The 26,721-nt window shown below is 39.0% G+C and overlaps 3 protein-coding genes across 3 annotated transcripts in view; all 3 read right to left on the bottom strand.

The window, feature by feature from the left end:
* Window positions 1–2,145: 2,145 nt before the first annotated feature.
* nmbb (neuromedin Bb) lies at window positions 2,146–2,899 on the bottom strand (the record flags this gene model as incomplete). The annotated part of the gene is made up of 3 exons (XM_083915991.1): window positions 2,146–2,250; window positions 2,360–2,547; window positions 2,734–2,899. 3 exons carry the CDS (start codon window positions 2,897–2,899, stop codon window positions 2,197–2,199), a joined length of 408 nt encoding a protein of 135 aa, XP_083772117.1. The 3' UTR covers window positions 2,146–2,196.
* A 2,032-nt stretch (window positions 2,900–4,931) lies between these two features.
* sec11a (SEC11 homolog A, signal peptidase complex subunit) lies at window positions 4,932–12,687 on the bottom strand. Its single transcript, XM_083915851.1, has 6 exons — window positions 12,522–12,687; window positions 11,963–12,072; window positions 8,897–9,046; window positions 8,513–8,632; window positions 5,451–5,508; window positions 4,932–5,357 (listed from the first exon to the last, which is right to left on the bottom strand). The coding sequence occupies exons 1-6, from the start codon at window positions 12,570–12,572 to the stop codon at window positions 5,307–5,309; spliced, it is 540 nt and encodes a 179-aa protein (XP_083771977.1). The 5' UTR covers window positions 12,573–12,687; the 3' UTR covers window positions 4,932–5,306.
* Window positions 12,688–20,709: 8,022 nt separating this feature from the next.
* The window catches only part of alpk3b (alpha-kinase 3b), a 12,354-nt gene continuing 6,342 nt past the window's right edge, over window positions 20,710–26,721 (bottom strand). Inside the window, exons 6-14 of the mRNA XM_083919880.1 lie at window positions 24,930–26,721; window positions 23,988–24,135; window positions 23,572–23,699; window positions 23,450–23,485; window positions 23,088–23,362; window positions 22,802–22,890; window positions 22,464–22,681; window positions 21,908–21,956; window positions 20,710–21,792 (exon numbers count right to left, since the gene is read on the bottom strand). Coding sequence (XP_083776006.1) covers window positions 21,477–21,792; window positions 21,908–21,956; window positions 22,464–22,681; window positions 22,802–22,890; window positions 23,088–23,362; window positions 23,450–23,485; window positions 23,572–23,699; window positions 23,988–24,135; window positions 24,930–26,721 — 3,051 coding nt within the window. The 3' untranslated portion in view covers window positions 20,710–21,476. The remainder of the gene's footprint in view (window positions 21,793–21,907; window positions 21,957–22,463; window positions 22,682–22,801; window positions 22,891–23,087; window positions 23,363–23,449; window positions 23,486–23,571; window positions 23,700–23,987; window positions 24,136–24,929) is intronic.

The raw sequence follows: 26,721 nt of genomic DNA, 5'->3' as shown, positions 1-26,721 counted from the left end.
CAAATTCAAAATGGTCTTTTATCTTTGGCAAGCATCAACTCCCCTGTGAATTTAGAGACGCGTAGCTGTTCATTTGTGTCGATCGACAGAAAGGGGGATTACTGGGTAAATCCGAGTGTATGAAAGAAGGAAGCATTTATCTGAGCAATGGAGCAAATTCAAAGTAAACAGAGAGCACAGAGATGCTAAATTGAATCTCGCATTCCCCGAGGAGTGTGGACACGTCAAAATGACACACTCAAATTGTGTGGAGACATCACCTTTTTCTATAGATAACACTCTGCAACATGTTTGGATCTGCAATTTGAAGTCGTGAGAGCACAGCAATTCTCATTCACACACCGCACACACACACACACACACACACACACACACACACACACACATACACACACACACACACACACACACACACACACACACACACACACACACACACACACACACACACACACACACACACACACACACACACACACACACACACACACAAATTAATCATTATTGTATCACACATTAACTGCACTGTGCACCAGATTAATACGCAGTTGCCTGACATTTCCAGTTAATTAATAAAATATACAATATTGGCATTCAAAGATGAAATTCTCAGTATTCCAATACGGGCTGGCACATATTGTGTGTATGTTATCAGTAAATGTTATAAACTATGACTGACTCATAATTTGACAAGATGTTCTGAATATTAGATCTTAAGCGTTTTTTCACTGCAAAGACCGAGGAACTGTTTGCACTTTAACCCAAAGGAACACTCAAGAATATCTTTTTTGAGTTCCTCACTGCCCCTTAAAGCTTTGAATGCGAGAATGAATGCTTTTCTTTATCAAAATTGTAGCCAATTTTCTAGTCTATTAACCCACTTGTGTACAATGTTCTGCACCTGTCGCAGAACTTCAGTGCTGTTGTTTGGCAAAATAACAGTAGCCTGAAATGTGTTTTTATGGAGAACAAGAATGAACAATTCTTATGTGAAATTATTCTTGGTATAACACAACTCAACAGCAGCACAGCTGCAGCCTCCAAACTGACCATAACGCAACAGTTTCCAAATTTGAACCTTCATGAATGTAACACTTATTGCAGGACGGTTGTATCAGACTGCATTACTTTTTACGTGGACCTAATAAACAGGAGTGGAGTTAACCAGAAATCTAGACTACACAACTCTCATCTCTCTCATTTGAATAATAGATTAAGTCTAGGTTTCCTCCCACCACTCACTACTTTGAATACAGAGCATATTCCTCACTTTACTGACGTAAAGCAGCACCACAAGGCATTGTGGGAGAGATATTGAAATAGCATGTTATCTACAATGGATTAGCCCAAGGCAAGAATGGGCCACCTCACCTCACCAGTATTGATCGAGAGAACAGATCTCCCCTTTATGCAAAGGACAGAAAAAGTACAAAAGATATTATTGATTTCATGTTGAAATATTCAGGAAACTAGAGAGTGTGATTTATATAAGCTGCCTACATCAGTATTTATATAAGGGTTATTTTGGAAATGCCTTTAGCACAAAAGTGGGGGGGGAAAATCGTACTCATGCTGAACAATCAGTTGTTAGTGGGGCTATAACGAAGGGTTGTGAAGGTCACAGGTAAGCATCAGAGGAAAACAGAAGCGGACAAACTCTATGGTAAAGTTGTCAAAAGGCCAATACCAACATATAAGTTACAGAAATTGTTCTCTGTGCATTTTAGACCCTTGAGTGCCAGGTCCTCTAATGATCAATGAGTCATACTTTTCTTACTAAAGAATATAGACATTGACATCTTTTCTATATTCTCCATTGTCGTGCATGGATAGTTCATAAACTAATAGAAGAATCCCAGTGGTGTAGCAATGAAGTAATTCTGTGTGCTGACTTCAGGGAGTCAAAAACGTGATCCATTAATATGTCATTATTGATCCGCAGCAGATCAAAGTCACAGCATTGCAAATAATTATTTTATTTAATATAAATAACTTCAAATGACAAGACAGTGTGATATATCATCAGCAAAATAAATTGAAAGAAAAAACTTGAAGTGCAGGCCTATTGCAAATGATCAGTATGACAGTTACAGTAAATTACAATCATGACTGTACACTGTGTCTAATGTGTTTATTTGAGCCCATGAGGCCAGATAAACCCGGAGCCGTGTTCATGCGTGCCAGACATCCTCTGTATCACTTTCTGCTTTGGATGTAGCTTTCTAAAATCTTCATCAACATGTCCGCCTCCTGAAACAGAGAGGCCATAACATTTCATTAAATCACAGAATTTCAGTCACTTTTGCGCACAAAAATAAATAAATAAATAAAAACACGTTTGGATATTAATGGTGCTCACCACATTTTTTGAGCGGCTCTCTTGTGTTTCCACCTGCGCTTGCAACGCCACCCGTAGGAACTCTTGGAAAAGCTCCACGAGAGCGCTCTGCTCCGCGGACAGGTTGACTTTCAGCGCATCAACGCCCTGCCCCTCAGCCGAAGGCAGCAGGGGGGGATCCATCACGCTCTTCTTGCCCATGAAATGTCCTGTCAAATCAAAGACACATCATATAGATGATTGACAAATCAATATCGTTAGAAACACAACACATGAACATGTAAAACATACATTTCGCGTGTGGAAAATATATTACACTTGATTAAAGCGATTCCATCCGATGCCAAACATGAACAACGGTCTGTATCTGTTAGATTAGACATTCTTCTTCTTACCTGTAGCCCAAAGATTGCCTCTTGGATTCACTTTAATTTTTGCAACTTTATTCCTAAGCTCAGTCAGGTCGAAACTGACCGCGGCGGTAAAAGACATGAAAGAAAAGAAAACAAGACAAGCAAGTAAGCCACACTGGCAGAAATTATTCAGCGTAAACCCTCTCATCTTGTGGAGTGGTGAACTGTCCTCCGGGGCGCAAATTTCCCAAGTGTCTCCTGGTCGTGGGTTGCTCAGACGCATCCTGCTTTTATAGGCTATCCTTTTTCGGGGTGGGCTCTGTTTTGTTGCGTGTACTTTTGAATCAGCCAGCTGCATAAATCAAACTGAACTCAGCAGATTCATTGTCAAGGTTTCGTTGGACTGCCCCTCCGGCTGTGCGTATTTTACGCACCACACGATTCATCTTTAACACAGGGCATGATGTGAATGTCTTCTCAGCCACTCGGTTATAAGAGACGCAGTATGTTTAGTGATTAATGTGATTGATTAATTAAGGTTTGATTTGTTTTTACTTTTCTGTTAACGGTTGGAATGATTTTCAGACGCTTCTGTGGATGAGGATGGCTGCACAAACGAAAGTACCTTTTTATTTCTTTAAATTCTCCACACATAAATGCAACCTAATTCATATTAAACCAAATCAAATATGCTGTATGTCACAACATGCAGTGTATTTCAACCATTAATAAAAGCTTATACACCTACATTTATTGGAGGTTGTGCACTGTTGGTGGAAATCGTGTAGCCAGATCCACAAAATAGGAGAGGTGACAGCTGATCCTTCCTTTTACACTATAACACATAGTAATTTCCTCCCCAGGTCCATCAAACCCCCTCCAGCTCTCAGGGCCAGGCCTGGACCCTGAACAATGAGCAACATGACATTTGGCCAGTTGCAGCATGCTGCTGTGATCACCATCAGTCCTCTGAGGACAGGAGAACCTGCTGCTTCTCACTGCTAATTTGGAGCTGACAAGACAGACTTTGTCACTTCAGGGTGCTAAAGTTGCAAGTTTAGTGGAAGGGCTAGTTTGCATCTTGCTCTTCCCATAACCTTTGGCATTCACACACACATACTTGTGATTTCAGACATTCTGCATAGCTGAATGTCAGTCTAATTAGAAGACTGTATGACCATCACGGCATTCTCACGAGTTCCAGGGGTTAGATGAACTGGAACAGCCATGGTTTTATGTAACACTCATTTTCTTGAAAAGATGTAATGGGCATTTACGTCTCAGGCTTAAAACAACTGAATCATAGACCAAGGGGCACTATTAATTTATGGTTACTAAGTGTGAATTTGTCCACTCAGGGCCACACCAAAATGGAAAGTTGACAGTGTAGAAGCTCATGCTCACCAACTGACACCGTACCAAAAACAGAACAATACAAGGTTGTTTTTAAAAAAAAAAAAAAACTGCAACAACTCAGTTTAATTTCCTAATTCATGTTTGATTTCTGGTGTCGGAAGCATGTTTTTCTGTGACCTGAACATAGCAGTGATGAAAAAGCTGCACCTTCATTAAGGTCTGAAGACGGCAGCCAAATGCAATTTCAGTTCAAGTACCCCAATGTTCCCATTCATTGCAAGTACACTTCAAGAGAGCTCACCTTGTAGAAACATTAAGAACAGCAACAAGGTTAACACTGAAGGCATGTTTACACTAATGAAAAGCTCCACCCCCTTAAAGAGAGGCAGTGTGTGTATCCCAGTCAAGTGACCTTTAATAAAGAAAGTTATTGAACAAGCCGTTGCAACATTTCATTTACAAGACAATGTGCGAGTAACAAATTATGTCAGGACAGCTCTGCAAAGCCTTTTATCTTTTTTTTTTACAAAATCAATAAATCATTGTTCAAAGTTATATTGGAATAGAAACTATTTTTACTGCTTCTTTCAAAAAGATTTCTAGAAGATATATTGCTGATTACTCCCTAAAACAAATACTGGACAGAATACATCTACTCTTATGTGAATTAATCTGTGTATGCCAATAAAAACAGACGTAGGCACAATAAATGGTCCACTTGTGACATGTCTTTGACATTTCCAGATAGCTATTGCTCGATCACCCAGGAAGAATGGTTTTAATACCGCCGCCACAGGGTAGATGTTTTCTGATTCGGCTGTTAACGTAGCGCAGGGGCCAAAAGAAAATGAGACAGAGTTAAAATAATCCATAGTGGATGGTAACCAGATTTCATATTTAATGTCATTCATATTCAGTTGTCATAAAATACTTCACACATCTTTTTCAGAGACAATGATTCAACAGAAAAGAAACAAGTCTTAATTTATCTTGATGAATGCTGTTTCACATTCAGAGAATTACAAATAAAGATTGCTTTCAATCTAAATCTAGCCTAGCTCCCTCACAAAAATATTTTTAAAGCTTAGATTTTTCAAATGTAAACACCCTATCCACATTTCTACAAAATGTTCAAACAAATGGTACAAAAAAGCCAGTTTGGGTTTGACAAAATCTAACTTAATTCTGTTTTGAAAGGCATGACTGAGGTGGTTTCCTGGACATAGTTCATCCATCTTGAGTCCTGACGTTTGGGTATTTCACTCCCGATGGACCAACACAAAGAGACCCAGCATGAAGAGAACAGCGTACTGCAGAACGAAAACATGAGATATTTAACACATTAGATGGTCATGCTGAGCGTGTTTTAACTGGGACTGGTGCGACGGGGTTGACCAACTTACCTTAAACTTGGGGTAATCATTCATGAGAATGGTGACGATTCCAATGTATGGCACAAACCTGGAGAAAATGAAAACACTTACGATCAACACATTTCACCGATGCATAATATGTCAGTTTGTGACTTATAACATGTAACATGTTCACATAAGGTCTACAACTTAAGTCATTGAAATAAAACCAGTCAGGACTTTTGCATAAAGAGATGTAAATCAGACAGACAGGAGAAAAAAATGGGGCCTAAGCAGTCAAATAAGAAATCCCTGCTAGAAATTAAAGGCAGAACATGTCAAAATAACTTCAATAATCAGAAGACACTTGATAGCAATTAACTGATTTGACAAAATTCATAGGGTTGGATACTTGTAACTGTTCTGATGGAATTATATTAGTACAACTGAATACTGACTGATGTTAAATAGTTTGGTGCTACATTTTGGGAGCGCAGAAGAGCAAGCTTCCCTGTCCTCTTTGTGTTTGACAAAAAGCACGGCTCAGCTCCGACACACACACACACACACACAGCTAGACTACATCACCCCTGCAGCTTGATCAAGTCACAGTGTGGTTACACTTTTTTAAACTTACAGCTGACAGCGCTTTCCTGTAATATAATGGCAAGCTAAAAGTGGTTGCACACCGATCATTTTCCTTAATCGTTGAATTCCACAATCAAGTGCATTTAAAGCCGGTGTTACAAATGTGGCAACAAATAGAAAGTAAATCAGGTGTGTTTCCATCCGCTAGGTAAATAAAGTGTCTACCCAAACACAGGGTCCAATGTCAGGACGAACACATGGAAATACAAGAGCTTGGCCGTCTAGATGCTAATGCTGTTGGGCAGGTTCTTCTGTTTCAGCTCATATGAGAAGGAATATGTTCTTCTACTGAAGCAAGATGATGTCAGAGAGTCTTGGTTTATTGAAGATTCCTTCCTACAGGTGCAGCAGTGGTTGACAGCTTTGGGGAAAGTTTTGCTGGAGTTGTCACTTCCATATGTCCTTCCCAATTAGATAATTCACATAAAAATGTGGAAACATGATGTTACAAGAGTAGCATAGGTCATTTAAGGAACAGCTCAGAGTGTAGCTCAAGGGTAGCAAGTGCGGTCTAAGGTTTCAGTTTGTCTCTGAATAAATGCTGCAGCTTCTAAAGATTGTCTTGCTTTCCAACTGCTGGGTAAAGTGAAGGGGGGGTAAGTCAACTTCGGCCCTGGAGGCAGTCTCCTGTGCCTCTTGTCCACGGTCTGGAAGCTGAAGCAGGAACGGTTAATCCCTGTTGCATATTAACTTCTGAAAGTAAAATCGAACCTCCCTCTACATTCATGAACTGTCTTGAACCACATTTTCGTTACAACAGATCGGCCAACACAACAGTTTTAGAACAGCCCGTTTAAAATAAATCTATGTGCAGCATAGCGAGAGCTGACGCATTGTTTCAGCACACTGTTTGGAGATTCATTCACACTCTCTCCACATGCATCTTCAGTGACCACTTGTAATCTGATTCCGCTTCCCCGCTCTGTATGTAAATCACCACATACGTCATTTCCGTTCAGTTGATAGATAACCTACATATTTAAAGGAAAAATCATTTTTGTCAACGTTGTGTTGTGTGTGAATTTCAGTAGTTACTCTTTTCTCACATAAATCATTATTACAGAAATGTGAGATGACCCGCGAAAGAGCAATTTCCTACTTCAGGCTTTTCTCTTTCACGATTGACGGTGTTTGTGTGTAATATGTTCAGAATTTCAGTTGTATTTAATAAACATATAAACAAGGATGTTAACCTGCTGTGATTTGTGCAGGAAAGCAGAAAGAAATCTACTTTTAAAAGTCTCTGTGTTCAGCTCACCAGCTGCTTTAGTTTTACCGTCATGTTTAGTGACTGCAGATGAAGCCCAATTTCCTGATTTTGTCGCTTCACAAAAAAAGCATTTGAATAACAAACCAACGGGGGGGTCTTTTATTGCGAAGAAGTATAGGAAATAAATGTGTTTATTTCATGAAAAACTAAACAAGGAAACATTCACAAGGACAGCTACAGTACAGCTGCTAATTCATGGTGAGTTTTAATTCATATATATATATATATGAACAACATCCAAAGTTTTAACGAGTTAATGTTTTCTTATTTTATCTGTCAAACTGAAATTCACATTACATCTGTTACAATAATGCCTTATGTTATGGAGCATAAGCACTGTAGGTTTAACGTTAGCCTGTACCTCGTAGTAACGCAGCCTCGGCTAATCAGTTGGCATGCCTTTTTACAGTTCAGTCGGTCTCATCAACTAAATACTTTTGCAAACATTTTTATGTTAATGTTTTAACATTAACTACCTGCCACCACCATGTCTGTTAAAATGACTGCATCTAGTGTTAGTAATTAGGTGTGTGTGTGTGTGTGTGTGTGTGTGTGTGGATGTATTCTCTGTGTATGAATCTTAATTCTGTTATATTCTGTATGTCTGTTATCCAAATGGCATTTTATTTTTTGCAAATTTGCTACTACAGAAGTTCATGTTTAAGTAAATGGGATCTAAGAAAATCCTTCTTTTAATTGTTTACTGTGGTATTGAATTGGCATTTCACTGGTATTGGCACTGATTTTTGGTATCCTGACATCTCTATTCGATAGTCGACAACACTAACCCTCTCATACAACTGGACAAGTACTGATCAAGAGAATGAATTGCCTAAGTCCTCCTTGTTCAATATAAATTAACGGGCAAAGAAAATAGAAAAACCCTAATCCCAGCAAAGATGTGAAATTGCTGTATTTGCATATGACCTTCTTCACCAACCACAGACATACAGTACATGCCTATCACACTCGATTCCATTAGATCGTACAGGTGTGGTATTTTTTTTAGTCTGACCCCTAAAGAAAAGCTTTGGCAAGACATTACGTTTTATGTTACCATTAAAAATTATTATATTTATTACATATCCTCTGCTAGACTTTTCATTGGTTGCAATTCTCCTGCAGTTTTGAGTCGGAATATATGTTTTGTTATTGAGTCATCTATATTTTTTTGGATTGGAAACAATGTACTGACCCCCTTGCTCGTCCCACCACATCCTTTTTCTCCAGCCAATGTTGGCCCTGCTTGTAGAGTCCTCTGTCATCCACTGCATTGTTGTCCCCTTTGGTCAAGAACTTAATGTCTCCATTGTCCCTGTGGAAAAAAAAAAAGTTTTGGTGTGATTTTTGACCACAACGTACACCAAGTCTTCTTTTTCAATACGATTGTGTCTGGGTGAGGATGCATGATGAGTGTGAAATGTCACAGAGGCCTCGCTGAGCATTTTCAAACAGCTTTTCAATACAGTCCAATACTATGAATGGTTTTCTCAGCTTTGATACACAGGCATGGGACTCAGCGATACTGAAAGCACAACATAATCATGGACAGCAGGACTAATAAAATGTGCATGCATACTTTTCATGGATTTTTAGTACTCTGTGTACTATTGGGATCTCTCTGCCTTCTATCCTGAAGACAACAATCTCTCCGACTCTGATGGGATCCTCTACTCGGTTGGTCAGGAACAGTAGGTCACCTCTGTGGAAAGCTGGCTCCATACTCCCACTGAAATGAACGGTAGATACACATTTTCAAAACAAGTTAGTAACATATAGATGATTTAAGTAGAGCATTTCCAATATCAATTACTAATATGCCACACAGATGTCAAATTTTGTTTGAACAGACATTATCCACAACTTGTGTGAGTTATGTCTTTTAAGCGTTGAAAAATAACAAAATGTTTACATTGTGGCATTTTTTTTGAATTGGAGAACAAGAAACAAACCAAGCTCAAAAGCAAATTGTAATGTTTGCAAAGCCACAATGAGGTCTTAACAATGACTTTCAATATAACTGCATTATACGACTCGGTTTAGAACAAAAAAACAAAAAACAACTGCATCAGGACAGTCATGGACATCGTTACTTATCAGTGGTTCAACTGGGGATAGTATTGCTTGACTTACTTTAAAGGATCAGTACATCCCAAAATCTAAAATACATTTATTTTCTTCTTACCTTCAGTGTTTTTTATCAATCTAGATTTTTTTTAGTGTTAGTTACCCAGTGTTGGGGATATCGGCCAAAGAGATGTCTATCTTCTCTCAAATATAATGAAACTGTTTTTTTCTACCAAACTACACCTGCCAACCGTATCACGATGCAAAAGGAAAGGTACTCAGGGACGAGAGGCTCGTGCGAGATGTAAACATTGATGGCTGAGCTGTGGTGTAAGCATGAGAACGCTTTCTTTTGCGGTACTCCTGTCAACTTTTATCGAATATAATTTCTGTCAAAGGTTTGAATTAAATGGATTTTAAGTTTATAAGGTGGCTATCGTGGTGTTCTCTGTAAAAGTTTGCTCAAAGCGTATGGACTAAAATACATAAAACAGGAACTCAACAAACGGTGATATTTCAATAGGGCTTCAACTTACAATTACGCTTAATCAGACAATTACTTTCTTGATTAAGCGATTTACTTTTCATGTAAAATGTCAGAAAACAGTGAAAATGTTGGTGAAAGTTTCCCAAAGCATTAGATGATGTCCTCATTTTTTCCCCCACTACTCAAAGATATTCAGTTTACTGCCATAGTGGACTAAGAAATTTGGACTTTTTCCCTTAAAATATAAAACTCAAACTGGTTAACAGCCCATCAAAATAGCTTGAGATTTATTTAATAGGCGAGAACTAATCCATTAATCTTTGCAGCTATTTTTTAAAAAGAAAGCCAACAAGATTTTTGCAACTTTAATTCAGCGTGTGGGAGATGCAAGCCCCATGACTGCTTAAAATCACAAATGTGCAGTACATAGACAGAGATGCTATAGAAGTATAAAGTGAAACCCTCAACACTGTCCATCCGTACCATGCTCCGTGCCCCCTTCCTTTGCCCCCCTCGGGCCAGGCCCGTTTGTACTCACACTGCCTGGGCCTCGCGCGAATGCTTCCTGCTGCCTATACGTCATCACGCCGTAACACGTCACATGCATTGATTGACATCATCGCGATGCGTCGCTTTGTTTACAAATCTTTCGATAGACCTAAGAGTTTTTGTGCGTCTTGTCGACTGTTTTTTTTATATATTTTCATCTGACCAAATCTGCAGTAAACACTCCACCTCCTCATCACACCAACGTGAACCTTTCGCCGCCACTGATTTAAATGTCCGCGCATGGTCCATCCTTCTTTTTTTCTATATCCGAACAGGCCCACATAAGATGACGTCAGAACAGCCGTAGGCCTCGTGCTTGTAGACATGCGCACGCTCATGTTCGTGCTCGTACATGTGCAAACGTGCTTTACAAAAGCCCACCTCTCCCAAACGGGCAGTGGACGGCAAGATACGGTTGCACTAGACTTTAGCCGTGAAACATCCTGGGGCACGGTACGGAAGAACAATGTGAGTGCGACTTAAGTGTCTCTCAATAATAACGTGAAGCCTTCAAAACAACAAAATCACATACTGTTGCGGTATGAATGTGGCTTGCCTATTATAAATAACCCAGCTCTTTGGATGACTTACTTGTTAATTACTTTGTGGACATAATGCCATGTTATGTTTATTTCTATGCAGAACCCACCATCTTGGGAAGTTTTCTTCGTTACAACTCAGGGAAAAGTTAGATAAATTCTCACAACACTAATTCTGATCTTCTGCTTTGCCATGAACTATCCAGCTCGTCTGGGACAGGTGTGCTCTGTGTCCCCAGAGTTAAAACCCAACATGGAGGGGCAGCGTTTAGTTTTTATGCTCCACATATCTGGAACAAACTCCCTGTTTTCCGCTGCCTTTCAGTAAACAAAACTATTTATTAACTGCTTATACTACACTGTAACTTCTATTTTGATGTTATTCGTCAGTGTTCGTACACCTTTCCAAAGGTAAAATTCAAGCCCTTTTCAAGCACTTTCAAGGTCAATTTTCAAGCTTTTCCAGCATCTTACAGCTGGGGAAAAATAATATAGTTCTACGTATACATACTAAAATCATTATTTCACGTTTTCATTTCAGGCTCTGATTTTATTTCTACTCTATAGCTATTTGTTGTGAAAGAAATGCAGATACAACTTCAAGCATTTTTCCAGAATTCAAGCTCTTTTCAAACCTTGAAAACACAACATAACATAAAATTCAAGCATTTTCAAAGATTTTAAAGCACCTAGGTTTTACTTTAAAAAAAGATTGTATTTGCTTGCTTGTATTTTTGTAATTATTTTTATCTGAATGTAATTTTATATCTAAATGTCTGTTTATATGCGTTTCTTTCCAATGTGTTTTGAACTATCTTGTTGTTTACCTAGTTTGTAAAGTGTCCTGGGATATCTTTTGTTATGATTTGGCACTATAAATAAAATTGAATTGAAAGTTGCCATACAAATACACTCGCCTTGCCTCATCAGCAGAGGATAGAAAGGCCGAGTTAGGGAAGAACAGACAGACAGATCTATATCCCAACACATGCGACCAATTTACCTGAGAACAACAACAATTGGACTCTCGCTGCCAGTGACAACCATCAGTCCCTTCCAGATCATCAGCGCAGAGGAAACAATCATACCAAAGTTCAGCACCTGGTAATACAGCTGCAAACAAAAAAAATGAGTTAAAATACCATTTAAAATAACAACACCTCAGAATATATAAACAATATTTTAGTTATAAACTAACCCAAGATCAAATAAGTACTTAACTCTTCCAACATATGTTTGGGATAACGTTCACGTCAGTGGTGATACACTGGTGAGTCTTGAGCTAACGGTGCCATGACAATAGTGTGGTAAAATGAGGAAAATGGCTAACTCCACTGAAGTCAGGATTTTGGTTAATACAAGTATACCACATGTATTTTTATGATAGCATACAAAGGGACACATTATGAGAGACACGTGTGCATAAAACAGTTCACTTTCTATGTTGCTAACAAGTGCCACAGAGGTTTGAGCGTTGAAAAGCGGTGGACGGCTAGTTGTGGTTAGCTCAGAGGTCTCACCATACAAAGAGGCGACGGTAACGTCAGAGTTCCGGTACATACCTGCCGCTTATTCATGCGACGAACATCGTCGAGAAAGTCTAAAGATAACATTGTTGCGAATACCACTGGGTAGAAAAAAAAACCACCTAAATCACATTAAAACGTTTTTAATTCACGAGCATATGGATGCACGGCTCGAGCACTCAAACTTGCATCCGAATCTTCCGGGTGCGCGCAACCGGAAGTCCCGCCCACACGTGGGCGCTGTGTTGAGGTGTCAGTTCATGATACGAGAGAAAGCAGAAGAGGGTTCAAAACTGCAACACTGAAATGAAATGTGTCGCTGGCTCTGTGTTTGTTCAGTAATGTTTTTAACGTAGTTTAATGGCAGCCACGAGGCGGTGTTACATTAAAATATAAAATAGGATTTTGAAGGTTGAATATGTAGAGTCTTCTTTTTAAACTATATTAAAAAAAAAAAAAAAAATACACAGATGGGGCGTTTTGAGGGTTACAGAATTATTGCGTTTCCATTCAAATGTATATTGAGTCTGAATTAAAATTCAAACATTTTTCTTTACGGGTTTGACAATGACTTTCTGTCACGTTCTGTTTACATTGTAGCCGGCATTGGAGGTTGCCAGGGTTGTCTGTTGTTTGGTGCAGCTACTGTTGGCTCGCACTGGGTGAAATGGAGTTTACCAAGTCTGCAGCTGCTTATTTCTCCCAGCTGAGTGACCGGAGAAGGGCAAAAAAAAGAGTCAATATAGGCCAAACATTCACTCGATGCACTGAGATAAAGGAATTCAGCTGCATTAAAATACACACCGAAATGGCTACGTTTCTCCTTGATCGATAAGCTAACTTTCATGTTTACTTAGCTTTAACGGCTAAAAGTTACTGTCAGTCAAAGTCCTCTGCAATACTTGTTTTTATGGTGTGATTTGCCGAAGAGGATGAGTTCAAACAGACTCCGGTCTTCTGTAGGCTACTGGGCCAGGTGTGACAAACATGGCAACCTGAGTCGTGGAATTAAGTTTTGTTGTTGCGACTACAATCTTGAGACACTAGATGGCGGTGTTCTGCTCATCCTCCATATTCAACCTTTAATTTCATAGAGAAGGTAATAGGCTATCTCTCCGTGGATTTATAAATATGAGAAGAGGGAAATAGTTGTGTAGCAGTTGCAATACAAAGTGGGAAGAGTGCAAATATAACATTTTAATAATAATAACAACACTAATAAGGCGCAAAAATAGAAACAATAGCCTATATAGGCAAAATGAAAACAAACAAAAAATAAATTCTTTTACTGCACTTTAACTTCTTTCCCTTTGATATTCTTGGTTTTAATTTATTTTATTTTTTAATTATTTTATCTGCTTGTTTTTGTTTTGTGTATTTATTAAATATAAATGTAATGTATTTGTGTTTCTTTACAATGCTTTTGATGTTTCATGTAAGGCCTTGACCTGACCTTGTTGTTGAAAGGTGCTAAACTTGCCTTGCCGGCTAAATGACAGGTAAACAGTATGGATCAATAACATATGGACATTTAAAAGGGTAGTGATCAGTCTAGGGTGATTGCATATAGAAATGTAGGCTATCAGATCTGAAGTAGGCCTGTCTCGCATTGCCAGACCATATTCCAGTAAGCCGCGGTGGAATTACATTTAGTCTACTCAAGTACTGGACTTAAGTATACATTTGAGGTGGGCCTACTTGAGTAATTCCACTTTTTGCAACTTTTTACTTGTACTTCGCTCCAACTCAGAGACAAATGTTGTACCTTTTACTCCACTTCATTTGTCTGAAAGCTTTAGTTACTTTAGAACATAAGTTTTTGTAATTTCCCTGCCCAGTCAAAACCCTATATTCCTTAATGTGTTGAAAAAAATCATCTATTTTAAAAACTATCTTGGATCAGCTGGAACATATCGTCACAAATCTGAAAACAGGGTGGTTTTTCTGACACCGTGAAAACGTGAAGTGATGCTACAAACATACGATGATCTTATTAGATATGATGCATTGCTGTAGATTATATACCAAACAGCATATGAGTTAAAATGAGCACAACCTTAAACGTACAGCAGTAAAATTCAACAAAGATATTAATGCAGCAGTAATAATACATTTAAATACGTTCCCCCTGGGATTATTAAAGTATTTCTGATCCTGATAATCCAGGAACATCATATATAATAGTAAAACACTGACAGTGAGCATTTTAATGAGAAAGAGCACTTTTACTTTTGATACTTTAAATTTATTCTGCTGATACTTGCATACTTTTACTCAAGTAGCGTTTTGATTGCAGGACTTTTACTTACTTTTCACATTAAGGGTATTTTTAAATGATCTGAATACTTCTTCCGCCATTAGTAGGAGTGCATGGTTAATACCGAATGTTCATGATTATGTCAATGATTGCACTGTAACGTCCCCTCTCAGATCACGCATAGCCATTGATAAAATATTGTGTGCTGCTTTTAAAAAGGCTTTGGTTAAAACATTCATGGTACAAATAGAGAAGCCTTTCTTTCTCGTTGTGAGTCAAATGAAGTAAGGATTACAGTCAGTGATAGCATTATGATGGCTCAGTGGGTATCATAAACCAAACAACTACCAATAAAACAATCACTGTGAATGAATAATTTATGACATATTAATAGTCGCTTTTAAAGGTGGGTTAATTCTGTTCTGCAAATAAAACAGTGTATTAAGTGAATGTAGGTGAGTTTACTTTCCACCACAACCTTAATAACCCACAACTGGACTGTCAAAATTGTAATAATATATCTCTCAGAAAGGAACAGGTGAGAAGCTTTCCCCACCACTAATTATTAACGGCTTTCTTTTATCATAGACCACATCTAATTTCCTGGAGGAAGTGCGTTTGACTGAGTAAGTGATAGGCCTAACATCATTAGTGACCATACACCTGAAACCCACCAACCATTTCTGTTTGTTGACTCAGTCTGTAGGGATTATTAGTAACATGTATGTATTGTTTGACCATCATTAAAAAACAAGGTTTTATGTTGGCATTTATATGACCCATACTTAATTGTTTTTTTTTTCAACAGTGTTTAAAAGTCAAGTCAATTTAATGTCACAACATGTTCTGAGACTGTGTTGACTGTGTGTCTCACACACAGGTAAGTCAATAATGACAGAACCTGTCGTACTAATATGGTGTTTTGAAAAATGTATCTTATAATAATTGTAACAAAAGTAACACATACATCACATTGTATATGAAAACTGTCTTCTGTGCCATCTGTGCTGCCTGGATATCCAAGTGCACTTATGGAACCCCGACAGCTGTCAAGTTCGCACACACTGCAGAGTTCAGTTATTCATTAATGTCTATGCATCTCTTAGGCAATTTTTTAAACGTAAAACTACACTTTTGATTCAACTTTTTCTTTCTTGTATAATCTGTCCTACTCTCTAAAGCCTACATAGACAAAGAAACGCCTGGCCATAGTTTTATATTTACACGCCATATTTTAACATTAAGTGAAAAAATGCATGTTTTGTTGAATTTCTTCATAGTCAACCATAGTCAGCGTATTTTTTCAATGTGAAAACTTTATTTAGGTGTTTTGGAGCTTGGTGCAAAAACAAAATTTAGTGCTGTCTATATAAACACACACACACACTCACACACATACACACACATACACACACACACACACACACACACACACACACACACACACACACACACACACACACACACACACACACACACACACACACACACACACACACACACACAGGCTTTAGTAATATGCAGAACTGAATTCCACAGTTAGTTTGATGGCTTTACGCCATCAGATTGTTTGGAACTGTTAATGTCTTGGCGATACAATTGCCATGCTTCATACAGAACATGCTTGTGGTTTTACTACAACCATGAGCATAGAAGGGCCGTAGTTGTGAGGTCTATTACTGGTCTCCTAATGATTTGAATATGTGTGTGTGTGTGTGTGTTTGTGTGTGTGTGTGTGTGTGTGTGTGTGTGTGTGTGTGTGTGTGTGTGTGTGTGTGTGTGTGTGTGTGTGTGTGTGTGTGTGTGTGTGTGCGTGTGCGTGTGCGTGTGCGTGTGTGTGCACGTGTGTGTGTTTGTGTGTTTGTGTGTGTGTGTGTATGTGTGTGTTCAACTATATCCAGCACTGACCATAATTGAAAACCATTAAATCTGTTTAGAGGCTGTCCACATTGCCATGAACATGAATACCCTCACTAAGTCTAGATTGATACCAGGCGATCGCCCAGGTATTTTGTTGTAGATATTACAGATACCTCTTGACATCAAGGTGTTACATGATGTGGCTGTGGTGAGCTTTATCCAAAAAATAATTGAGCAGATTTATTAGCATATTAATATTACAGGTTTATTTAGAATTCACACCTCCTCTTCCTCTGCAGTATTTGAAAGAAAGATTTCTCAGCCCTATTGGACAGCTACATCATGTCTTTTAAAGGTCTATTATATTCTTTTTTATGCTTTTAATGTTAAATTATTTCTGCACTTTAAGGGGTTGTACTGTACATTTCATTGTACTGGTACAATGACAATAAAGACAATTCAATTCAATGTGCAAATCCATGCATATACAGCATTTAGACAACACTGATTTTATTCAGATTTAGCCTTTATGTTCCCCCATGAGAGGAAATAACATGAGATATGCATCAGAATGTCATTATTTCGTAGTCAGCAATAGCTCGCTGTGATATGGTAGATTAACTCAGCACTGACAGTCAACTTAGCGATGGCACCGAGGCCAGTGGCAGTCTGGGACTTTTGGCGGACTGGAGATAAAACTTTATTCAAATGCCAGCTAGTCTGTGGCATTTAGGGACGTGTGATCATTTCAATATAATCTGCCTAAATGGTCACAAGTATCGTGGCCTTCCCATGGTAATTGAGGTCAGTCAGGCACAACAATGGGAGGTCAGAAACACAGGCAGCCTTGTGAGAGAGTGGTTCTTAGATGCCACACTTGTCTCTGTATCTTTTTTTCCCTATATTTTAAATTTGATTTAATGAGATCTTACTGATTTTTGCTTCCTCCTTGAGCCTCTGGTGTTGTACACGTCTTTCTGAGTGTAAAGATATTATTCTATAAAATCCATCGAAACAATAAAAATGAAATCGCTGTGTGCAGCATGTTTTTACATGTTGCCACACAATGATCCAAATGGGAGACTGAATGCTGCAAATGTGTTTAATGTGCTAAAGACCCGAACTCTGACTGTGAAGTCTTCACATTAATTCAACATCATGCCCTATTAAATGATATGACTGAACGAAACTACTTAGGCCTAAATATACACACAAATTTTCTACAGTTGGGGATAAAAAATTGTCTCATTTGCTGCGTCTTATCATGGGTGTTAATTTTGAGATTACTGTGAGCGAACTGGTGCTCCTTATAGCTACTCAGTACAGCAGGAAGGGGTGTGCCAAAGCATAATTTTTTCCTCTAACATCTTGCAGGAAACTGATTCAGATTAAGGTATGTCTCATTGTCTGACATTATTCCCCTCAGAAAAATGTGATTTTTCTAATAGACAAAGATAATGACAGTGTGGAGAGATCTAATTGTACAAAGTGAAAATGGTGAGGTATGAGATGATTTGTGTTAATTTCCAAAATAATAATGATTTTAAATATTTCTGCCACTCAGTGATTGTAACCCTTTACGTATATGATTAAATTAGACTTTTTCCGGGGGCTTAAAGAGACAGGCACTTAAACTGTTTCACACTGAGGGTGAATACCTATTCAGACAGACTCTACGAGAAAAATAATGGGGTTTTTTTGACATTAAGAATGTTAACATGTTCCAGTAGAAAATAAAAATATGAACCTGAAAATGAGAATAGCATGGTTTTACTTTTGTGCAAATTTTGTGATACTTTTTGGAGAAAAAAAATAAAACGACTATACCCCCACACTTTTTAAAACTGCTTATCAGTGACTAAATATATGGCTCATGGAACCAATGTAGCACAAACAACTGTAAAAGCATTAGTATTTACTATTGACAGATATGACATAGACAGAGATAAATATATTTAATCACTTTCCACGATAAACAGACATAACTTGAAAGTTGTCTTCTTTTCATAAATGGTGCGTTGAACTAACAGTAGGTGGCAGGAGTGTCTTATTTCACGATAGGTCCAATCTTCTCCATGTTGTTTTCACATCTCAGTTACTAAATCCAGTCTGTTCATATATATGATATCTCCTGTGTGGCTGGTCCAAACATAAACTATACCCATGTCTTCTGAATAGAGTCGTGCAGGGAGTGCATGTTCAGCACCATGTGGACATGTGATGGGAAATCAATGAATTAATGAGGCCCGTGGGCCAGATGTCACGCAGTTTTGTTCTACTTACATTTAAATAAAGGTTTGTTCTCATTGTTACAGAAGATTGTTTCCTTTGTCCTTAATGTTAAATGCATCGGAAAGTCTGTGGATTCTATTATCTATAATTCCTGATGGTCCTTTCGTGTTGCAGGTGTTACGACCTGATTTTCAAGTGAATATCATCCACAGGCCTATTGTGCATGCATTCTGTTACAAATTGTCAATGTAAGCTTACAGGCTATAAGGTAATCAGTATTTTTCACTGGTGCTTTTAGTTCACTTTAAAAGGTGCACTTAAAGGGAAGCTATAAGACCAAAACCTTAATGAAAAGAGTACCTACTATTGACAGTCCTTTTAATGTATACTTTATGTGTATTATAACAATGTAGTAGCGTGTAAGAAATATGCACTATAAAACTACATCTCACACTAAAGTCTATCATGTGTTCCTTCTGTTGGCAGCATCTGACCCTCTCATACTACTGGCCAACATCAGAAATTACACTGTGAACATTTTTATTAAGCATACATTTAGCACTGCTCACACTTGTGCGTGAGGCCACTGCTTACATAAACGATGACTCACTAATGACTGGGAATCACAAATGATTATCATGATGAAGTTAGCCTTTCACTCCGTAAACACACACTGGTTGCGAGCAACACCTCATTCTCTGACTGGAAGAATCTGATTTAGTGGTGCTGTTAAGCATGCAATGGCTTCTTTTTTTTTTACACTAGCCACAATGTCTTGTCAGATATTCACAAGAGTGTGTCTTTATTATGAAATGTATTTATGTCGTCCTGATTCCAAGTCATATGAAAACCTGGTGGTCCACCACTTTGGTCCAAACTCAAATATCGGAACAACTATAAAATGGATTGGCATCACATTTTGTTCAGACATTCATTTTCCAAGAGAGTGACGCCTCCTGACTTTGGCGAGACCCTGACTGTAACTGTAGCACCACCACAAGGCTTATATTGTGGATTTTAGTGAAATATCTCAAGAAGTATTGGATGGATTGTACACACATTTGTGTTCTCCTGAGGATGAATCGTTATAACTTTGGTGATCCCCTAATGTTTTCTAACCTAGTGGCATCATTAGGTGCAATTTAAATCTGTCCAATACTTTGTCCAATCAGACCAGACTGGGTCCAATACCAAATACCTGCATAACTAAAAACATTCCACTCAGCTAGCTATACTTTTTATCAAGTGCTGATTAGCAAATGTTAGAATGCTTAAACACTTAGCTTCAATATTGAGAGAGGTGGACTTTGGCACGGTATCATGCCTTGGCCCGGATCTTTTGAAGCAGGGGAGGGGGGAGTGGGGACAGTTTTGCTCAAACACGGCACGGATCAACCGGGCCAAGTGTGAGTGCGCCCTTAGTCTTGTTTCAATCTTTACTGATCACCTTTGACATGAGTGCATTGCTTTTTTCTTGTCAACAAGGCCTGTAATTTTCAGCTAGTCCTAAATGATATTAAGGAATATTACTTTCAGCTTGACATATAAATATAAAAATATAGCTGGAAGAAAATATTGATAAAGTGTTGGTTTACTAAAGTTGTCCAAAGGAATAAGCCCAAATATGGCAATCCTTTTCATAGAAATGCTATAAATAACATAGCATGTTGGTATGATGAGAGAAATGAGTTCTCTCCGACAATAGAAGTCACTGAGATAACTCTGGGTTACTTATCTTTCTTGGTACATCATACTGAGTGACTTCTGATGTCAGATAGACATTTTTATCAAGAATGACACTTAAAATGTCAAAAGCACATGTCACGCACTTTCACGGTGTCTCCAAACGTACAAAGCGTAATCATTTATTTTATTTTACAGCCAGTTGCCTTCAAAGGTGCAGTATCTTAAAATGCAGTGCAAAGTAAACATGACAGGTTACAATATAAAAGCAAAGCACCATTTGACACTGTACAACAGTGTCCTGTGAAGCTACATTTGGCTTGAGACATTCCTGAAAAACTTTGCTCCCCCAGCCTTAAAAATGCGCTGTACTGTGTATCTGTTATGATTTTACTTCAATTGACATAATGACTGTCCTACATTCTCACAAGGTCGACTACAAAAGATATGCCTGTGCTTTTAGACTACATATAATAGCACTTCAGTTCAAATTTATTTTATCTTGCACATTCATTTAATACAAATGCACTGACCTGAGATTGGGATTCATAATCTGTGACCTATAATGGTACATGAATTGACAGAATACAAACTCAGGAAAGCTACTAGTTGCTACAACAATAAGATAGGTTAAATGTGCTGTAGGATACATTAGATAAACACCACAAAACGTGAGGGCATCAATCCACAATAAGCAATAACGGCAAGGAATGGTGGCTGTTAAAGTTAAATAGATACGTCATCATTAAGTATGAATCTCTTTCTGATCTCTAAGGGGTTTTATACCTCTCCTGAAAACTGAGGTGTTTTCAGCCTACCTTCTTTCTTCCAGTTTCTCTTGGGCTGTTTTGCTGATACATACGCAACAGTAAACCATTTCTGGTTTACGACTTAATCATGGACTACAATACTGTTCCATTGGGATAATATGTGATCTTTCATGACCCAATGAGTGGTAGTTATTCCATTTTAACAGCTCTGGGAGCATCAGCAGCTTTTTGTTTAGTGGGGGTCTGTCTGCCCTCTTGTTCGGTCTTCCTGGGCAGTCTGGGGCTGCCGGCAGCTTTCCGGCCAGTCTGAGGGCTGGAGGAGCCAGTGGCCAGTTTGCGTTGAAGTAAAGGGCTCCTGGAGCCCTTGGGCTTTGTCGGCGTCAATAAAGAGTCCATGACCTTTAGTGACCTCAGGCTGAGCAGACCACAGAAGTAGTTACACTGGTGCTGGGAGACAAACTGCTCAAAAACTTTTGGATTCCCTTCTACAGACAGACCTTGATGCCTGCAGCAACACACAACAGAACCAAATGCCACAGTCGTGATCATTATGAATGCAAATTACCTGCAAAATTAGGTTTTCACAGAATCATTTACAAAAACAACACAAATACACTAACCCCGTCGATTTGATTGAAATCCCAACATTGGTGATCTTGGTGTCAACACCTGCAAAACAACAGCATGCAATTACTTTATTTTTCTGTTGTTCAGGTAACATATTCAGATTCAACAGACATGCAATGAGAATTGTCACCACATTTACTCCAGCAGTGAAAATATAAGAGGTGGAATTTAAAAAAATATATATAAGTGGAGTTCTCATCTTATTGTAAGTATAATGCTGCATAACATATCACGTATACTGGACCTGAAGCTGTTTAAAGGACACATATTATGTTAATTTTCAGGTTCATACTTGTGTTTTGGGTTTCTACTAGAACATGTTCACATTCTTTAATGTTCAAAAACACAATCTTTTTCTCATACTGTCTGTCTAAATAAACCTGTATTCACTCGCAAAATGTATTTTTCTGTGCTCAAAATCTCACTTAATGAAGATAGCCTGGCTTTCACAGCATTGTTCCAAAATATCATCATCTTAAATATTTCAGCCATAAATTTGGGGAAAGCTTTAATTTCACTTTGCCCTGTTGAATTTAAGTGTCGGCCTACCTTCTAGTCGAGTAAGTAGCAGATTGCCATTGGTCCACTGAAAGATCCAGTGCTGCAGGGCACAGCACTTCTGCTCCACCTCAGAGCCAGACCTCATGTCTATTCTGCCTGTATCATCCAGGACAGAGTATTTCTGAAAAACTCCAGGCAGATCAGCCTCCACGGTGGCATAAGGGACAGTGTTTGCTGGTCGGTACATCATGTAGACTGGAAGCACCCTGTGTGACAAAGAATGACATGATGTGATGGACTTTAAGTAAGGCTTAATGGTCTGTGTACTGTAAATAATACTCAAGAGGATGTTAACATTTGAGGAGGAGTTAACTGATCGTACTCACTCAAGAGAGGGGCCAAAATTTTCAATCCCTCTCGTTTCTGTGGAGAAGATTTTGCAGTATTCACGAGCCAAGTTCTGGATTTTACACTCCTGTATGCAGAACATTGGAGAAAAGCCAGTAAAGAAAAACTCAATCTACATCAGTTATATTTATTTAATCCTCATTTGATTACTGTCTCAGTAATCCTACGTGGGTGGCAAGAATGACACCACATGTATTCACTTGATTTGATCTTTAAGAAGACACAAATAAATGATAATAAATCATTTAGCCCTTTCTTACATACCTGCTTGACGATGTCCAGGTTCCTGTCAATAAGGCAGCTTTCTGCTTTGCCTCCATAGGCGATGGGGTTGCGCACTTTAATAATACACGTGTTTCCAGACTCGAACACGGGCTCCAGGCCATATATGACTTTTGCCCTCCAGACTTTATGAGAACAGCCTTCACCAATATGAGATTCCTGCATCACTATACGGCCAAAGAATTTATTACCCAAGATGCCAGAATCAGCCACACCCTTGGTGAATATCATGGGTGTCATTTCGATTTCTTCTCCAACTGCATGAAGAAGAACATAAGTCAGAAAAGCATTTGGGCTTTGACACTGGAAAAAACATGAGCTAAACATGTCAAATCTCATCTTACCACCAAGGTCCTCCCGTAGGGACATCCCAGCCAAGACTGCAACACAGTGACAGAGAATACAGAATTAGACGTGTTGAGGCCCGGTAAAGTTAATGCCAAATGTAAGGGAAAAGAATACATACTATCTGCACTTAGAAGACAGTCTGTTGAGTCGGTCCCATATTCATTTGTGATCGTGCATCCGTAAACACCAGAGTCTTTGCATGATGCCTGAACAATGGCAAGGTTGACCTGAGTTTCATCCCCTGCACTGAGAAACAAACAAAGAACCCAGAATGCTACAACAACTGTGTGTGTGCGCCACGTGTATGTGTGTCAATCAAAAACAAGTGTTAATTCAAGCCTCGCAGGAATACGAGTAAAACATATTATTATACGTAATCACTATTATGTCACATGGAGTCATTTGAAAGCTCCTTTTCTTGCTAAGACCATTAAAAAAAACAGCAATCATTTATGGGAAGTTATACATTTCTAAAAGTCTATCCAATATCTTGCGAAACTGCAGATTTACTTAAGAGTCACTCTGGAAACTTACTTTCTTTTAATCTGAGCGATCCTCTCTTCATTTTTGTACCATTTCACTGTAGAGTCACTAAGAACGTTAAAGAACTGGCACCACAGTTTCAGGTGGCCTGAGGCATCTGCAAAGGTTTCCCCCCTGATCTTACGGATAACTTGGGGAGCTGGAGGAAAAGAGAACCAACACAGACATCATGGTGAAGATGTACACTTTCCTGTTCCAACTGTCGAGCAGCCTGATACTTTAAGTGATATATACAGTATACTCTACATAAGTTCCTTTGCTGTATGTATATATATATATAGCAAATACATAATATGGTGCCATAAGCCCTTTAAATAATAAATAAAATATACACATACACTAACTAACTAACCCACCAGTTACCTGCTGTGACAGCTAGACCTGTAAAGATTTCTTTTTGTGAGTCTCTGTGTGTGTGTGTGTGTGTGTGTGTGTGTGTGTGTGTGTGTGTGTGTGTGTGTGTGTGTGTGTGTGTGTGTGTGTGTGTGTGTGTGTGTGTGTGTGTGTGTGATCATGCCAAAATGTTGAGAAATCCTGGAGACACCTACTGTAGTGGGTACTACCCACTAGTATTTTGCTTGGTAATATTTCTGTCGGCGGCCAGAAATAGTCACCGCAATAGCATCACAACCTTGCAAGACACAGTCATGAAAGTGTCTAGTTGGTCTTAAAATGAAGGCCGAGTTCAAAGATGCGTGTGGTTTGAGCAAGAGCGGTGGAAGAGGGGGACTAGGGAAGGGGCCAGTCCCCCCCACTTTACATCCCAATTTGGCGCCGCAGTGGGTTCTTTAGTTGATACTACTACGACCAAAGTAGAAAAAAAGGTTCACATGCTCACATGCGACACAGTAACAGTTTCCAGTAGAATTTCTATGAAAACTGTGAGTCTTCAAGCAACATTTAAAAACACTATTACAACTAACACTATTTTACCTTTAAATGGATCCAGCTTGTTTTGTTCTGCAGGTTTCCCCTCAGTTTTTGGGGTGTGGATCTCCTCAGTGGGCGATTGACTTGGTGCTTGAGTCTCAGAGGCTGTCTTCTTCCTGCTTAGGAGCGGAGAACGCCTTTCTGCTGGAGGCGTTTGCTCACCAGGGGGCTGAAGTAGAGGTGACCGTCGTGACAGGCTGGGAGACGTAGAGAGGGTCGCCGGATTTGCAGAAAGTTTGTTACTCTCTGTAGTAACTTCCTTTTTGTGAGTTTGGTTATCAACTGGCGGTGTGGTCTCTGTGGTCTCCTCAGGTTTGGCTTTGGGTGCTAGTATTTTGCGTCTGGCCCCAGACGCCAGCTCTTGTGGAGTAGCAGAAGGAATGGGAGAAACACATTCTCTTTTCTTTAACAATGGACTGGCCTCAGGAGTTTGATTGCCTAAGTAGTCAGTCCTTGGAAATTCCTCACCCATAGAGCTATCCTGTTGAATAATGTGAAGATTTTTCTCTTGTGTATCTGTTATAAGCACAATTTTATCAGGAAACTCTTTTACACTCTGCAAAGAACAGTTTGTTGTGTCGCGTTCTTCTATTGCGTTTTGATGTAGCGTTGTCAAATTCATTTCAGTAATCCCCCTTTCGGTTTTGCTGTTGAGTTTAATTTCTGGGGTTAACATCTCTTTGCTTTGAACAGGTTTATCTTTGGCATGCTCCAAAACTGTAATAGGCCCATTCGACTCTTGACTGCTGGCCATTATAGCTGTCACTGCAAGTGGAGTACCAGGTTCTGGACTCACAATTCCGGATGAAAGTCCTTTGGTTAGTTTGCCCTTAGAAGTCGGAGGAGGAACCAGAGTTGATGCTCCAGTTTCCTGGACAATGTCCATGACACCTTCAGTATTTTCTTTGTCACTGCCATGAAGACCTGCAGTCTCTCTAGTGGTGCCAGTGCCTATGACAGAGATTGGTGGGATCACAAGAGGTTTTTGTAAAACCTGAACAGGCGGTGAAGTTACATCTTGAGACTGAATTTGTTCTTGATCAGTTTTATTTAGTAGATGATAAACCTCCATGAGGGTTTCCTTTATGTTTCTGGGAGGAGTATCCTCGATTTTTTTAGTTTTCATGTCAGCCATTGGCTTCTTCACTTCCGGTTTGCTTTCATCCTCTTTTAACTCCCCACACGTTTCTGTCACAGTTGTAGTTTGACCTTGTATAAAGCCAGCGTGGACTGGTATGGTGGTCACGCAATTTGCTAGTGTGGAGTCAAGAGACCTTATTTGTGATCTCAACATTTCAGCTACAGATATGACTTTTGTTACAGGTTTTGGGATTTCCTGGAGGTCTTTAATCTGTAGATCAGATTTTCTTATGTTTTCTGGAGTTTTTGTTAGCAGTGGGATAGCAGGCTCAAACGTAGATGACTTCAGATTCTGTAATGCTGATCTATTATCCTCTGTCATTTTTACCACATGCTCCTTCTTCTCAGCTTCTTTATTCGAAACATCCACAATGATGACATCCGTGTCTTTATCTGCTGCACCTTTGGTTTTTTCAGTGTGCTCAATCATATACAGAGCCGGACTTTCCGTTTCCATCTCAACTATCTTCTCTTTTGGAACCACGTTGTCAGACTGCACTAATAACTTCCCTACCTTGTCAGTCTCTACCTTCTCATCGACTTGTATTTCTGTTCCTTCACAGGATTTTATAGCTGTATCAACTTGGCTCTGCTGGGTGCTGGAAACATTACACCTTGTAGAGTTTTCACCACCACCGGGGCTTTCGAGGGGTGA

The sequence above is a fragment of the Echiichthys vipera genome, assembly GCF_963691815.1.
Source record: "Echiichthys vipera genome assembly, chromosome: 1".
NCBI lineage: Eukaryota > Metazoa > Chordata > Actinopteri > Perciformes > Trachinidae > Echiichthys > Echiichthys vipera.
This window is presented reverse-complemented; position numbering and strand designations above follow the sequence as displayed.